This window comes from the organism of the source record quoted next, unplaced genomic scaffold (assembly GCF_019419815.1).
Source record: "Pyrus x bretschneideri cultivar Hongxiangsu unplaced genomic scaffold, Pyrus_bretschneideri_v1 Contig12, whole genome shotgun sequence".
NCBI classification, from domain to species: Eukaryota; Viridiplantae; Streptophyta; class Magnoliopsida; order Rosales; family Rosaceae; genus Pyrus; species Pyrus x bretschneideri.
Window position 1 is genome coordinate 8,841,211 of NW_025999413.1, and position 16,374 is coordinate 8,857,584.

The 16,374-nt window shown below is 36.7% G+C and overlaps 2 protein-coding genes across 2 annotated transcripts; one reads left to right on the forward strand and one right to left on the reverse strand.

The window, feature by feature from the left end:
• The first annotated feature begins 9,675 nt into the window (after positions 1-9,675).
• LOC103947457 (xyloglucan endotransglucosylase protein 1-like) lies at positions 9,676-11,122 on the forward strand. Its single transcript, XM_048577597.1, has 3 exons — positions 9,676-10,041; positions 10,230-10,423; positions 10,521-11,122. The coding sequence occupies exons 1-3, from the start codon at positions 9,760-9,762 to the stop codon at positions 10,927-10,929; spliced, it is 885 nt and encodes a 294-aa protein (XP_048433554.1). The 5' UTR covers positions 9,676-9,759; the 3' UTR covers positions 10,930-11,122.
• A 2,122-nt stretch (positions 11,123-13,244) lies between these two features.
• LOC103947456 (xyloglucan endotransglucosylase protein 1-like) lies at positions 13,245-14,559 on the reverse strand. The gene is made up of 3 exons (XM_048578415.1): positions 14,196-14,559; positions 13,904-14,097; positions 13,245-13,764 (listed from the first exon to the last, which is right to left on the reverse strand). Exons 1-3 carry the CDS (start codon positions 14,478-14,480, stop codon positions 13,356-13,358), a joined length of 888 nt encoding a protein of 295 aa, XP_048434372.1. The 5' UTR covers positions 14,481-14,559; the 3' UTR covers positions 13,245-13,355.
• Between the last annotated feature and the right edge of the window lie 1,815 nt (positions 14,560-16,374).

The window sequence follows — 16,374 nt, forward strand, 5'->3', positions numbered from 1 at the left end:
GTACTGTGAGTGTCATTGGCTGCTTAGTCCTCTTCGTAAGGAGAAATGTGAGCTGCCCCTGAGAGAGGAGATAAAACGAATCAAGGCTGAGGCGTTGGCTCGTCCTATTACTGTGGTGGAGCCTGCTGCAAATGAAGGTGGGAAAAAGAGACCTTCCTCGCCTACTCAAGAGACCCTTGCTGAGAAGAAGCCTAAGACTTTTTCCACTGCTTGCGAGGGTTTACCAGCTATGCTTGTGATTGACTTGACTTCCTCCAAAGGCAAGAAAGATGAGGCTACTAGATTTATGTCGGTGGCGCCTGTCGTTCTGAAGGCTACTAGTTCGATTGCTAATAGGATTGCCCATCGTAGAAGTTCATCTGTGCATCTGGTACCAAAATTCATGTCAAAACATTCATTTGGGGCTAAGTCTGGTTCACCTTTGGAGAGACTTGCTACTATGAAGAATGACAAGGTGCCCCTGCTTGCTAAAGTGGTGCCAAAACCCGTTTCCTCTACTGCTGAGATCGATTGGCTTGCTGAGAAGAAATAAGCTGCTCATGTAAGCAGTCGTGAGAAATCCACCAAGTCTGTTTCTGGGGAAGTTGCTGAGATTATGCACTTTTGAAACCAAATATGTTGAGGACATGGATGTATGTGCCAAGTTTGTTGATGGCATCAAAGGGGTTGTTGGCCCAAGTTCTTTTATGAACCACACGACCGAGTATAGGAGGACTGCTCTGCTGGCCATGATGCAGAAAATGATGATTCTGGCAGCTGAGTTTATGCTTCTTGATCGAGAGGATACTAAGGCTGCCAAGGAGGTAGCAAGAATTGTGGTAGTTAAAGCTTACTTCTCGGCTGAAAAAGTCAAGAAGTTGCAATCTGAGCTTGTTGCTTTGAAAAAGGTCTAATATCTTTGCCCCTACTTCTCTGTAGCTTGAGACCGCTCGCCAAGAGATCATGGATTTAAAGACTAGGCTTGGCGTGGTCCAAGTAAGGTATGAAAGTGCAGAAATGGAGATCGGGTGTTGCATACATCAGATTCAAGACCTTGAGCGTGCTGTCGTTGAGCTCCACTCCGCTGCTTATGCAAAGGATGAAGAATTGATCGCTGCTTACAACTAAATGATCCACTTCAAGAAGGTTGTTGATAAGCTTGAGCCTCAAGTGTTGGAACTCTTCGAGAGTGGAAGACTGGATTACTGCTTAAGGCAAATGCAGAAATATCGTCACAATGTAGTGATGGAGGAATACTAAGAAATTCATGAATATCTTTCAATATGAATTTAATCCAACACACACTTGCAGTACAATTTGCTAAGGCCTTGTATTCTGCCTCAGTTGAACTGCTAGAAATAGAAGTTTGTTTCTTTGACTGCCATGAAATAGGGTTGTTTCCCAAAAATACCACATAGTCAGTTATAGATCGTCTGATATTAATGTCTGTAGCTCAATCTGCATCAGAGTATGCATGTATTTGTGTATCAGAATGAGTATAATTAAGACCACAGCCTATAGTTCCTTGCAAATACTTCAAGATTCGTTTAACCAGAAATAGATGTGCATCAGTGGGGTTATTCATGAATTGACAGACCATGTATACAAAGTATGCAATATCCGGTCTAGTGAAGGTTAGATATTGCAACGTCCCTACTATACTACTATAAGAACTTAGATATGCAAGAGGAGTGCCTTAGGAAACTAACAACTGAGTATGAGGCTTTGATGGAGTTGGTGATGGCTTGCAATTCTTCATTCCTGACTTTTTGAGTATTTCCTTTGCATACTTGGATGGAGATATAAAAAGCTCACCATTTGATCTATATTGAATATGCAATCCAAAAAATATGTTAGTCTTCCCATGTCCTTCAATTCAAAATTTTCACTGAGCTTAGTAATAACATCCTAAATTTTCACTGAGTTTGATCCCGTGAGTATGATGTCATCCACATATAGAAGAAGAATGAATATATCAGTGCCATCATGCTTTATAAAGGGACTAGTATCAGATTGTGAAGCCTCAAAACCAAGTAAGGTAATACCCCAGTAAATTTCAAATTCTAGGCTCTTGGAGCCTATTTTAGGCTATACAAAGACTTGATTAACCTACAAACATAACTAGGGCATATATGATCCACAGATCCCTGAGGTTGCTTTATATATATATCTCTATGCAAAAAATGCATTCTTTATATCCAATTGTCTTAGTTCCCATTTGTGACAAGTAGCAAAAGCTAGTATCAATCTTACTATTATGTGTATAACAACAGGATTAAATGTCTCAAAATAGTCAATACCAAGTTCCTGAGTGTAGCATTCAGCTACAAGCTTTGCTTTATACCTAGCAATATTGCCATCAGGTTTTTTCTTCACTTTGTACACCTATTTACTCCCAATTATTATTCTGTTAACAGGTTGAGGCACTAATTCCCAAGTACTCTGTGATTTCAGTGCATCAAATTCATCTTGCATAACATGTTGCCAATTAGAATGCATTGATGCCACTTTGAAGTTCTTTGGTTTTTTAGTCAATGATATCAGCCAAGAATGAAAAACCGCAAAACAGTTCATCATTTTGTAGTTGTAATGACTATAGTTCAGGTAATGATGCTATATATGCACTGTAAGACTTCTTATTGATTGCTTCTGATTGTAGTCTATTTTGCATATTATGAGTTCTAGACATGTTAGGCATAACAACACTTGTATCATCATGAGTAAGAGATGTTGAGACATGGAGCATTACCTGTAGTTGTGCTGAATCTAGGACAGGTAACAAGGAATGATATTTATCTTGTATTTGAGTAGGGGTGACATTGTTTTAGATTCATATGAAGAACTTGTTTCATGCTGTGAAGTACTAGAAGACAAACCCTGTGTATTGCTTCTACTATGTTGAGATGAACAATGAGATGCTCATTGTGACATAGATGTATTTGAAGTTTGACTTTATACAAAATTCAACTGAGATGTAGAACCTGATATCACAGAATGTTCGTTTGCAGGATTTACCACTGTTGTAGGAGAATGTTGTTGAATATTGACTATAATTGGGACATTAGATACTAGTATTACACGCTGATCATAAATTGAACTTTGGGAAGATACTAACTTAGCTGGGAAAGCAGACTCATCATGTAGCACATGTCTTGATAAAACCAGTTTCTTGGATGTCAAGTTATAACAAATTGCTCCTTTATAGTCTGCAGCATATCCCAGAACAATATACTTTGTTGACCTAGACTGAAGTTTATTATCATTGTAATGTCTGAAATATGGGAATATTGTAAAACCACATATTCTCATAGGGGTGTGCTTTCCACACACCCCATTTTACTTATCACACACCCTTTTGATAATTTATGTCCGTTGATCTTCTTCAATTCATTCGATCTTACGGTCGAAAATTAAAAAAGTGTGTGAGAAGTAAAATAGGGTGTGTGGATATCACACCCCATTCTCATATCATTCAACATAGGGTTCTTGTCATACAGAGCAAAGAAATGAGAGTTCATATATAATGCCTTACATGGCATCCTGTTAATTAAAGACACAACATGTGCACAGGCAGGATACCAGTAATATTGAGACAAACCTGCAGCACTTAACAATGTAATTGCTGTTTCAACTATATGTCTATGCCTTCTCTTTGCCAAACCGTTTTGTTGTGGTGTATAAGGACAAGAAATCATATGTACCATCCTATTCAGTTCCAAGAATTCTTAAAAAAATTTGCTAGTAAACTCACCACCACTATCTGATTGCAAACTTTTAATCTTGACACCAAATTGAACTTCAATAAACTTGTAAAATTTCACAAAGATATTGAAAACTTTTGATTTATTGAATAAAGGGAAAATCCATACAAATCGAGTACAATTATCAACAAATACTACATAGTACCTATATCTTTCAATTGACTTTACAGGTGATGGTCCCCAAACATTTGTATGAATTCTATCAAATGAAACTATACATCTAGTAACCTCTACGAAAAATGGTTTTCTAGACATCTTTCCATGAATACAACTAGTACATAGACTCTGAAAATCATCCAGAGTATGAGATGCTTGAGACTTAGCTAGCATGATTGATAAAACTTCATTGGTTGGATGCCCCAATCTTTGATGCCACACAAAAGACTTCACTAGCTGTCCAAGAAAAGCAATTGCATAATGAAATGTAGTAACCGGAATCTGAAACAATGTACTAGGCCTACTCCTTCCTTTGTACAAGATCTCCCTGGTCACCTTGTCCTGCACAAAAAACCAAGTATCATCATATATAAACCAGCATTTGTTCTCCTTCCATAGTTGAGTAACAGAAAACAAATTTACTACAATTGAAGGTACATGAACAACATTCTTTAGTATGAGATAATGAGAGGGTGTTTCGATTAGTGTAGAGCCCACACTCATGATATCAGACCTTGACCATTTCTAATCTTGATCTTTTTTGAACCATCAAAAGGAGTAACTTGATTAAGACTTGAGATATCAGTAATGATATGGTGTGATGCTCCTGTGTCCATAATCTAAGTAGTAGGATTGAAATTGGATAAAGATACTTGAGCATTCATGGCATTCATAGAAGAAGATGGATATTGTATATCTAAACCATGTTGTTGTACAGGAAACATTTATGCAGGAATTTGATATGAATAGTGTGCTGTAAATGGAATAGTTAGTAATGAAGGTGGTTATTACTAAAGATTGTATGTTGGTACCATTGATGTAGGTGGTGCAGAAGCTTGATAAGCATAATTGCCTCTGTTATAACAATCAAGAGCAATGTCTTTTTTTTCCCTACATAATCTGACAGTCTGAAACAACACAAGAAGATTGATGACCATTTGAACCTATGTGATAACAATTAGGAGCAGTATGTCATCTCCTTTGACAAATTTGACATTTAGGTTGTGGTGGACCCCTAAATCTATATTTCTAGACTAACCACTATTAGATCTATAGCTATTTGAGTTCCTACCTTTGTAATTTGACTTGAATGAGCCATTTCCCCTTTGCTGACCTCCATTATAAAATCTTCGTTGACTTCCATTGAAATTTCGTGAAGGCATTTGTTTGCAGAAATTCTAAGAAGATGGATCCATATTTCCCACAAAACCTGAACCAAACTCACTTCCAGGATAAAAACCAGGAGGTTGTTGAAAATTAGTAGACTGCATAAAACCAGAAGGTTGTTGAAATCTAGGAAACTGTTGAAATCCAGAAAGTTGCATAAATCCAGGGGTTGTTGAAAACCAAGACTTTGCTGAGACTGTTGTAAACCATTGGCAAGTAATGGAACACCTATGATTCTCCTGCTAGTGCAGGAAGATTCAATTCCAGAGGAATTAGAACTATAGGCCTCATTCTGAAATTGAGATCCCATAGAAGTAGAACCTCCTTACATATACAAAGCAGCCATATTGTGAGATAAAGAATTTATCAATGTCTCATTCTCTCTTTCAGCACCAAGTAGTAAAGCTCTAAATTCCTTCATTGTAATAGAGTTTTCCCTAGCCCGAATTATAGTCCTAATTGTAGCATAGCATACTTCTTAGGCAAACTAGCAAGAGCTGCAATCATCACATCATATCTGCAATAGTGTTCTAAAAAATGCCCTAGGCGGCCGCCTAGGCGCTGGGCGGATACCATCCGAGGCGTTTTATTGCAAATCAGCCGAGCTCTAGGCGGTGCTAGGTGGCTGGGCGTTTTTTTTTTTTTTTTTTTTTTTTTTTTTCTATTTTGAGTTTCTAACTTCTAATTTATAATTTCAGATTCTATGAAGATGAGGGAAGAGAGAGAGACAACCAATGAATTTTTGCAGCTTGTCTCTGTGAAGACGAAGGAAGAAAAAATGCATTTGCAGCTCGTCTGTGAAGAGTGCAAGAAGAGAGAGAGAGAGGGTTAAGCTTCATGAGGAGGGTAAGGGGCTGGCCGATGCTGCCGACGGTGCCGAGAACGGCGATTTTCCGTTCGAGGACAGAGGCGGAGGAGTAGCTGCGGCGAGTGACTCAGTGTACGGATCTAGCGATGGAGATTGAAGGCCTCATTTTTTTTTTTTTTTTTTTTTTTTTTTACTTTAGGAGTGTTGAAAGCTTGCTGCTTCTAATTGCTAACACTGAAACAACAACAACAATGACTAATTTACAGAGTGAGAGATTGCGTACTGTATATATTTATGGTTGGCTCCTGGGAATCCAAGGTCAAAATCATGGTTTTAAACTTTTAATTATGAAAACCACCTATGGATGGGGTTGGCTCCTGGGAATCCAAGGTCAAAATCATGGTTTTAAACTTTTAATTATGAAAACCACCTATGGATGGGTGATGCGAAAGAGTAGAGGTGAGGTGGACGGTTTGATGGTTTTAATAATGAAAACCACCCATGGGCTTTTTACATTTTTAAAAGTTTGATGTGTGTGTATATATATATATTGTGTATATATATTATATACACACATATATAAATCTTATATAAATTATAAATTATTTAGATAATATTTTGTTTTTTTTTCCCAGGCAAGCATATGTACAAAAAACAGTCACATATGTATGTTCTTTTATAAGAAATAACATATTAGTAAATAATTATTTACATTTGATATAATAAATTTAATTAATTCATAAAATATATAAGAAATTTACCTAAATCTGCTTAGGCCGCCTAGACCCCGCCTAGCCGCCTAGACGCTAGGCGCTAGCTCGCTGCTTGACTAGCGCTTAGTGTTTTTTAGAACATGGGTCTGCAATAAACTTACGAGCAGTAGCTAACTGATCTCTAATGGAGTTTAACCTCATAAGTATTTGTATCTCCCATTTTCTGGATAGTGTGCAATTCAGTCTTCAGATGATTAACTCCAGTCTTGGATACTGTTGCATATCTTTCTTCAAGATTTGTCCAAACTTCACTCGTAGTCTTACATCTAATTACATGTTCTATAGCATCTTCAGACAATGTAGCAATCAACAAACTTAACAGTGCCAAATCAGTTGATTCCCATTCTTGAAAAGCAGTAGTACTTTCTTTAGTTACTCCAGTTTCAATATTCAACACAAATCTAGATGAACACACAGCACTACCATCAAAATGATCAAACAGTTGTAACCTTTCAAAGCAAACTTAAACTGAAAAGCCCACTTGGTATAGTTATGACCACCAAGTTTTATTGTCAACATTCCTAGTAATTCTTCAATTTTCACAGTAGTAGACACCATTGTAGTAATCTTACAAGACTTATCAACCAATCAAGAAACAAATCAAATACCCAGTATTCACTTATTCAAGGAATTAACACAGAAACTTCACTATTGAATTCTTAACAAATCAAGAACAAAATCAATCAACTATTCCGCTACTTTAACTTCTGAAATAACTGGCTTTGGCCTTTATGGATTTCAATCAACTACTTAACTTCTTCAATTGTTGGCAATTGGCCTTTGCAACACATTAACAAATTTACAATCAAGATCTTTAACTATGGCATTGACCTTCAATCGGTCTAAATTTTACAACTAACTAGAAGTATTTCAAGAAAGCAATCAACTTTAGACAATTCTGAAAAATCCAAATCGCAAAAATAACCCAAATACAATCAACAAACATACCCAGATCAAAAATATCAAGAATCTAATATAATATGTTGCAGAACTTCGAACATTGAGCTTAAGACTTCTTCTGATTCAACCTTCTTAGCATACAAAACCATTATCATCAACGTAGCGGAAGTTGAAGAAATACCAGCACAAATTGCAGCAACATGACTTCGAATTGATGCACCACACCCCCAGAAAAATCAAGCAAGAATTCACCAGAGCTGAGAGCACACCACAACGGATCCTAGGCTCGATACCATACTAAAAGGGCTGAGAAGATCTCCATTGATGAATCAGAAATCAAGAAAGCTTACTAAAATGTAGAGAGAGAAGCAATAATGCAAGAGGAATGTAGAGAGAGGAGAGAGAAAGCAATCAAAGAGAATTTGATAGGTTTCAATTGAGAATTGATGAAATGTTTGTTGAATTGTAATCTTGTCTTGGCCTAAAGATAATTGATCTGGCCCATACACAAAGAAAGATCCATGCACATGCTAGAGAATTCTAGCAAAGTTCAAGTTGGTGGAAGAGTCTAGAAGAATGGTGAGGATTCCACCAACATACAAGATTAGTGTAGATAATTCTAGCTTAGGAAGGTAGTGGAATTATCTAGATATCTCTAGCATGATGTTTCCATGCTTCTCCAAGGTTCCATCCATGCCTATAAAAGGAGAAGGCATCCACACCATTTGTAACAACCAAGAGAGCAAGTAGTAAGAAGTGAGAGTGTCAAGTAAGAAGTAAGAAGAAGCAACAAAGCTTCTAAGAGTGTTTGAGTGTTTTCTCTTGTACTAAATTTGTGAGTGAATAAAAACCTTGTGTAATACTTTGAGAATTCTTTCTTTCTCTTGCCTATCAATTCCGCTGCATTATATTCTTCTTTGTGAGATAAACATCTCCAGAGTAGTGAAGCATTTTTAAACCCCAACAATGTTTACAGAGACTATAAAGCAACACACTCTAACTAACTAGGCTGATGTGGCAATACCACTTTGCCTCTAACAAACCAACTTATTACATCTAACTACACCAATCATCAAATGACACCTGCATATTCAATTACTTTGGTTATTACCCATGGCCACAGTCACTTTAGAATGGTTATTAAACATACAGAAAATCACAAGGGAGACGCTGACGCATGACGGAAGCCAAACTGGAAACAACTACGTATTCAACTAGGAATGTCTTGAATCGGCGATGAAAAACACTGAAATAACTTATGAAAAAGTGTTGATTGATAGCTGAGAATTGAAAAACTAAGGGTACAAACCACCCTTAATTATAAAGCTGCATGATACATAAATGCATGTATGCTACATATACGTGTAGTTCCGTTCTAAATTTCTAATCCTCCCTGGTTCAAGAAATTAATTGTAGTCACCCACCGTTCAGTCAATCCAACGATAGGTATTTCATTTAACTTTTTTGTTGTACTTTTTTCTCCACCATTGTATTAAGATCGAACCTCGAGTGCTTTCAACCTAGAACCTCGATTGCTTGCATTCGGCTGGGAGGCCTTGTGTTAAGCGTTTAAGATCAGAGCAGTATTTGAAGACCATGAAACTTTTGTTGCACCCAACGAAGCCTGTTTCGGCCTGCGGTATCACGCCCTTGAGTTTTCCATGCACTCTGTTCTGTCAATGAATTAGTACTAGTGAAGGCACAGAAGGATGACGACCCAGCAGTACAAGCACAGTTAAAAATGATATGGGCACAACCAAAATGTGTTGTAGCCCCAAAAACACGAAACTGCAAAAACTAATTAAAAATGATTAATAAGCTGATCAACATGCAAATCTGTCTTCACATGTCATAACTAGCATCGGGCTTCTATTATTAATATGCAAATCTGTCTCCAGCCAGCCACCAATATAGTTTGTATTATATTGTACAATATAATATACTATTGCATCAACTTCGGCACTGCTAGTAAGTCAAAACCTCAGGCACCTCCCCCAGTTCTGCAAAGGGAGCTTAAGATCGTTAGGGTTTTAATTTTTTAAATACTGCCAGCTCTATTCAACGCGGCATGCTAGATATATATATAAAGGGCTTCAGAACTCAAATTATAGCATCAAAACCAAAACAGTCTCACCACTCCCCGTCATATTTCCCTTCAAGGCAGCTTATTCTTCTATTGCTACCTCTATCTTTATCTTTTGTTCTACTACTAGAAATGTCTTATTCATCTAAGGTTTCGATGATACTTTTTCTTTCTTTGTTCATAAATTCTTTGATGGCCATGGGTGCCCCAGCTGGAAATTTCTATCAAGACTTTGACATTACATTTGGCGATGGACGTGCTAAGATACTTGACGGAGGAAAGTTTCTCACACTCAACCTTGATCAGGTTTCTGGGTCTGGTTTCAGATCTAAGAATGAGTATTTATTTGGAAGAATTGACATGCAAATCAAGTTGGTGTCTGGAAACTCAGCTGGAACTGTCACTACCTACTATGTAAGTACTCTCAATCTATACTGTAAAGATTTAGAGAGACAGACTAATTGGCCACTGCTAACGAACACGGATATTGGCCCTAATTTAAACTCTTCCATTATTGATGTAGTCTCAATTTTGTTGTTCCATTTTTGTTATATATGCAATTGCATTGCTAATTTTTGAAACAAAAATGCATATATATGCAGTTATCTTCTGAAGGTTTGACTCATGACGAGATTGACTTTGAGTTTTTGGGTAATTCAACAGGTGAACCCTACACTCTCCATACAAATGTGTTCAGCCAAGGAAAAGGGAACAGAGAACAACAGTTCCATCTTTGGTTTGATCCAACAAAGACCTTCCACACCTATTCAATTGTCTGGAACAGCCAAAACATTATGTAAGTGCATACACCCACAACTAACTAATTTTTTTAGGTCAGATGTCACCAATTATATAAACCACTTTCTAATGCATGCAAGTGAAATGTTATGCAGATTCTTGGTGGACAGCATTCCAATCAGAGTGTTCAACAATTTGGAATCAGCCGGAGTCCCATTCCCTAAAACCCAGCCCATGAGGGTTTACTCAAGTCTTTGGAATGCCGACGACTGGGCAACAAGAGGTGGCCTTGTCAAGACTAACTGGACTCTAGCTCCTTTCACTGCCTCTTACAGAAATTTTAAGGCCGATGCTTGTACAGCTGGATCATCATCCTCATGTGCCTCAACCATACCTACTAATCCATTGACAGAGCAGAGTGCATGGAAAACTCAAGGGATTGATGCCGCAGGCCGAAAAAGACTTCGTTGGATGCAACAAAAGTTCATGATCTACAACTACTGCTCTGATCTTAAACGCTTCCCAGAAGGCCTTCCAGCTGAATGCAAGCGATCCAGATTCTAATTTGGAAGCGAGACTATAAATCCAGATGATCATATATCCTCTCTTCTCATGTGCAGCATTCATTTTCTTGTATCACCAATTCCCTTATTATATATATGTATTCTTTTATTCGTTTTTTTTATTCCCCCATGGTCTGTGTATTCTTGAACTGAATTGAGTTTTAGAATCATAGCCTTTATGATTACCAAATGATTAGTCCAATTTGTTCAACATTACCAGCACTCCATATGTTTGAAAGCAGCATCAATGTGGAAAACTTGTGCTTGTTTAGCTCTCTAATTCATAGCTAATTTTGATACGACTAGCACTCCGAGATTTTGATATCAATAGACTATGGTGAACACATAAATACCATAAAGAAAACAATCAACCAAACACAAAGCAAATAAAATTTTGATCTGTGTTACAATAAAGAAACGGGAGCAACTCAGAAGATAGCATGTTGAAGAAAATAGATCACTTGTGTAGTTCTCACACACCTGCCGGGCTACTATATAATTTGTATTGAAGTTTATATAGAGTAGGAAGATAAGGTTGATCTAATTCAGATGACTAGTCCTTCCTAGTTGAAGTTTATATTGTGTCAAATGACATACGCCGTGTGAAATGTAAAATAATTGCGGTTCTCCGCATTTTCTCTTATTCATTATTTAGAACTCTTCTTATCTTGACTACTATTAACTAGAACAACTTCAAAACTTAATATATTTTCTTTCGCCTATACATGTATGTAAAAACTAAATGAAAAAAAGCATTGTGAATTTGATAGAAAGAAAGGTTTGCTTACTTGTGAGGAAAGACTAGCTAATAAGCGAACAAACAAGAGCTCCTACCTAAGAACTCCAACGAGAAAATGGGAAATTTTAAGAAATCCCTCCCTTGTCACGAGTAGCTACTGCATAGTGAAAATCCTGCTCGAGTGACTCTCAAGGTGCACGAGCAAATTTAAATTTGTTATGCGGGTTTTGGGTGGTTTTTCAAGGTTTTCTTATTGTTTTGGGATTCCTATTCTAACCTAAAGAGTATCTATTACAAATAGGACTTTGGAATGGTTATTAAACATAAATAAAATCATAAGGGAAGCACTTGATGCAGGACGGAAGCGAAACTAGAAGAAACTACGTATTCAACTAGGAATGCCTTGAATCGGCAATGAAAAACACTCTGAATAAAAGAAACTTATGAGAAAGTGTTGACTGATAGCTGAGAATTGAGAAACTAAGGGTATAAACCACCCTTAATTATAAAGCTTATGATACATAAATGCATGTGTGGTACTGTTGGTATTCACAAGAGTTTGCTAACTCAATACCAAAATAGATGTGGGTGATAAGTTTACAAACTCTATCACACCTCTCACTTTCACTCTCAATAAAATTGGACAAGGAAAGAAATAGAGAAATAGAGAAAGGAGGGAAGCAACAAGCTTTGGTAAAACACTTGCACTTAGATATATGAAAAGAGAGTTTACAAACTCAATAGCTTACAAGCTGAAATTAAATGAATGGGAAATGGGATTCGGATGGGATGATCTAAAGCTTAGCAAGATGGCCTATTTATACAAAACAGAAATTAATAAACAATGCAACAACACATGCAATGAATGGGGTGTTTAACATCTTTACACCCTTTAAAACACATGCAGGAACTTTGGACAGTCTAGCACTCATATGCAGCTATCTTTCCAGCTTGCAATCAACACTCTTTCGGCTAATACATCACATGGCAGCACACTGCTGTCTTGTAATCAGCTTTCGGCTAACAGATGGAGGGAGCAATGATCTTTGTAGTTGCTGGAAACAACCTGGAAAGAAACTAACAGCTTGCTTTAACCATTAACAACCTGTTTTGATTTGATTTTCCAACATGTACAACACATAAACGTGCAGTTCCCTTCTCCTAGACCTCCATGTTTGAAGAAATTGTTGTCACCCAACGTTCGATCTTAATCCAATTGTAGGTGTTCATTTAACTTTGTTCATGGACCATAGGATCTAGGTGAACACAAGACAAGACGCACGCTTGTTGTCTAACCTCTATAAATTTTTCTCTTCATGTATGTTTACTCTGTGTTTGGTTGATTGTTTGTGTGTTCCTTATAGTCCATAGATAACAATATTCTGTTAAAAAAGTGTTCGTACAACAGAAAGAACTAGTCCTGTCATATTTAGCTATATATGAATAATGATTACTGATCTTGTTGAAGAAATTAGACAATTATCATTTGGTAAGTATAAATTATTTGATTCAAGAACTCAATTCAGTTCAAGAATGCACAGACTATGGTGACACGAAGTTCATATTTGCTCAATGAATGAAAGAATAATATTTAATAAATGAATTTGGAATACAAATAAATGAATTAATATGATGCACATGAGACGAGCGGATATATGATCATCTGGGTTTCTCTTCTCGCTTTCAAACTAGAACCTCGATCGCTTGCATTCAGCTGGGAGGCCTTGTGGGAAGCGTTTAAGATCAGAGCAGTAGTTGTAAACCATGAACTTTTGTTGCACCCAACGAAGCCTGTTTCGGCCTGCGGCATCAAGCCCTTGAGTTTTCCATGCACTCTGCTCTGTCAATGAATTAGTAGATGTAGTGGAGGCACAGGAGGATGGTGAGCTAGCAGTACAAGCATTGGCCTTGAAGTTTCTGTAAGAGGCGGTGAAAGGAGCTTGAGTCCAGTCAGTCTTGACAAGACCACCTCTTGTTGCCCAGTCATCTGCATTCCACAAACTTGAATAAATCCTCATGGGCTGGTTTTTAGGGAATGGGACTCCAGCTGATTCCAAGTTGTTGAACACTCTGATTGGAATGTTATCCACCAAGAATCTGCATAAATTTTGCACACGCATGTATTAGAAAGTGTTTGCAAATAACTGGTGGTACTCTCCACACGCCCCCTTGTGTGTGACATGGATTCTGACCTAAAGAAATTAGTTAAAGATGAAGGCATGCATGTAGTACTTACATAATGCGCTGCGAGTTCCAAACAATTGAGTATGTGTGGAAGGTTTTTGTGGGGTCAAACCAAAGCTGGAATTGTTGTTCTCTGTTCCCTTTTCCTTGGCTGAAGACATTGGTATGGAGAGTGTAGGGTTCACCAGTTGAGTTGCCCAAAAACTCGAAATCAATCTCGTCATGGGTTGGACCTTCAGAAGATAACTGAAAATATGCAATTTGTTTAACAAATTAGCAATGCAATTATGGAATATATATTTAGAATTAAAGGGTATAATTACGAGGGCAGTACTAGTACTTACATAGTAGGCAGTAACGGTTCCAGCTGAGTTGCCGGAGACGAGCTTGATCTGCATGTCAATCTTTCCAAATAAGTACTCATTCTTGGACTTGAAGCCAGACCCAGAGGCCTTATCAAGGTTGAGTGTGAGAAGCTGTCCTCCGTTGAGTATCTTGGCACGTCCGTCGCCAAATGTAATGTCAAAGTCTTGAAAGAAATTACCAGCTGAGGCAGTCATGGCCATTAGAGAAGTTGTGAACAGAGAAAGAAGAAACACCATATTCATTGGTACCTTACAAGAAGACATTCTAATAATTTGGTGAAAATCGCGCAGAGAGAGAGAGAGAGAGAGAGAGAGAGAGAGAGAGAGATGATATTGTGAAGAAGTTGTTTTGATGGTGTAATTCAAGTTTTAATGTCCTATATATATGTGTGTGCGTGTGTGTGTGTGTGTGTGTGTGTGGTGGGAGACCTTATGACGCGTTGAACAAAAAGAGCAGCTGGCAGCTGATTCGGTATGCGAACTTTGTTTGATTTTGCGTTTGGTGGTGCCCAACTTCAGAGCTGGACACAGGTTTGCAATTTCTGTCTGACTAAAGTAGGCAGGAAGCAGCATACGAAAACGGTCAGGTTTATATGATAGCTTTGTGAAGCATTTAAGTTGGTATCGTTGGAATCACACTTACAATTAAGTCAATGGAGAGAAACTCTGTTGTAACCAATATCTTGTCATAGTTACACCACTTGACGGCATTCAAATAATATATTAATTGTTTGTTAGATAGTTGTCAAATATGTTATATATTCATTGATGTAATTAGAATATATTCCAATTCATAAATATATATATATATATTTTTTAAGGGGACCAGTTAGTGGTTTTGCCACGGGCAGTCCACCCTTCTAGGGGCCGGGAAGACTCAACGGCATTTCAACCTCCATTGACCACCATCGTGTGATTCACTAATGCTAAGAGTCGAACACATGACGTGCCGTATGAAATACAGGTCTGAAATTCGTCCCCCACCTGAGCAACCCCGTTCAATTCATAAAAAATTAACAATGTTGTATATTATCACATTAAAATAAACAAAACAACACCAGCACCATAACATCCAAATTCTTTTTGGAACATATGGACTAAAAAGTATTTGCGCGTTCGGTGGTAATGTTTGCGACTACGCGTACGCTTTCTCTCTCTCTCTCTCTCTCTCTCTCTCTCTCTGTTTTTTAAGCTAGCAGCCTACAGGGTTGTGCACCTAACAATGAGTTCACATTTGTGAATAACATGCAGAATCAAAATACTCAAATTGTAGGTATGTGTGTGTGTGTGTGTGTATATATATATATATAGAGCGACTAAAACTAGTACCTGCATGGCAAACGTAAAAGTTTAGGTTGCGACAAACTAAGCCACATCACTTAGAATTACAGGAAAAGATTAGTATCCAGTCCTTAGTTACTAATGTTCATTGATTGAAACCTTATTAGTTTTCAGATTTTGATTCAAGTCCCTAGTATTAATGTAATAATGAATTTACATGTCAGTTACATAATTTTTTAAAATAAAAATTAATAATTGATTTAGAATTTTAATAGTCACACCTTTATTAAACTCTTAACTAATTTTCAATTCAAATCATTTCCAAAAATAAATAAAAATTAGAATAAGTTTGTACCCATTAGTTTTTTTTTTTAAATGTTTTCAATTTTTTAATCTTATATGTACCCATTCATGTAATTTTCTCAAATTTTTAATATTAAAATTTACTCATTCTTAAATATACCAATTTGTTATATGTAAAATATACCCTTTTTTAATATATAAAATCTATGCAATTTTTTTCTAATCCATTTTTAAACTTATATGGATACATTCTTTTTTCTTTGATTTGAGAATGTATCTATGTCAAGTTTAATCGAAGAAATTTACTAATGTTATTAAGCCTAAGATTTTTTTATTTTTTTATTTTTTTGCAGGTTTGAAGAATGTACCCATGTTTTGGTACAATAATTTTTTGGTTAATTTTGATGAATGTAACCATGTTTATATATATACACACAATAGTATAATTTATATTCTAAATTTTTTAATCCCACAAATTATGGGTTTTTATTTAAAATCTCATTCGTATAAACAATTATAAATTTCAATTTTTAATTTAAAAAATATAGTAACATACATAGTTAGGGACTACATC

What these genes read in the sequence shown, in the direction of transcription:
- LOC103947457 (XM_048577597.1), top strand. Translation starts at nt 9,760, where the DNA reads ATGTCTTATTCATCTAAGGTTTCGATGATACTTTTTCTTTCTTTGTTC. An exon ending in GAACTGTCACTACCTACTAT is followed by an intron (nt 10,042 to 10,229) that starts GTAAGTACTCTC and finishes ATATATATGCAG; the next exon opens with TTATCTTCTGAAGGTTTGAC. An exon ending in TGGAACAGCCAAAACATTAT is followed by an intron (nt 10,424 to 10,520) that starts GTAAGTGCATAC and finishes AATGTTATGCAG; the next exon opens with ATTCTTGGTGGACAGCATTC.
- LOC103947456 (XM_048578415.1), bottom strand. Translation starts at nt 14,480, where the DNA reads ATGTCTTCTTGTAAGGTACCAATGAATATGGTGTTTCTTCTTTCTCTG. An exon ending in GAACCGTTACTGCCTACTAT is followed by an intron (nt 14,098 to 14,195) that starts GTAAGTACTAGT and finishes GCATATTTTCAG; the next exon opens with TTATCTTCTGAAGGTCCAAC. An exon ending in TGGAACTCGCAGCGCATTAT is followed by an intron (nt 13,765 to 13,903) that starts GTAAGTACTACA and finishes AAATTTATGCAG; the next exon opens with ATTCTTGGTGGATAACATTC.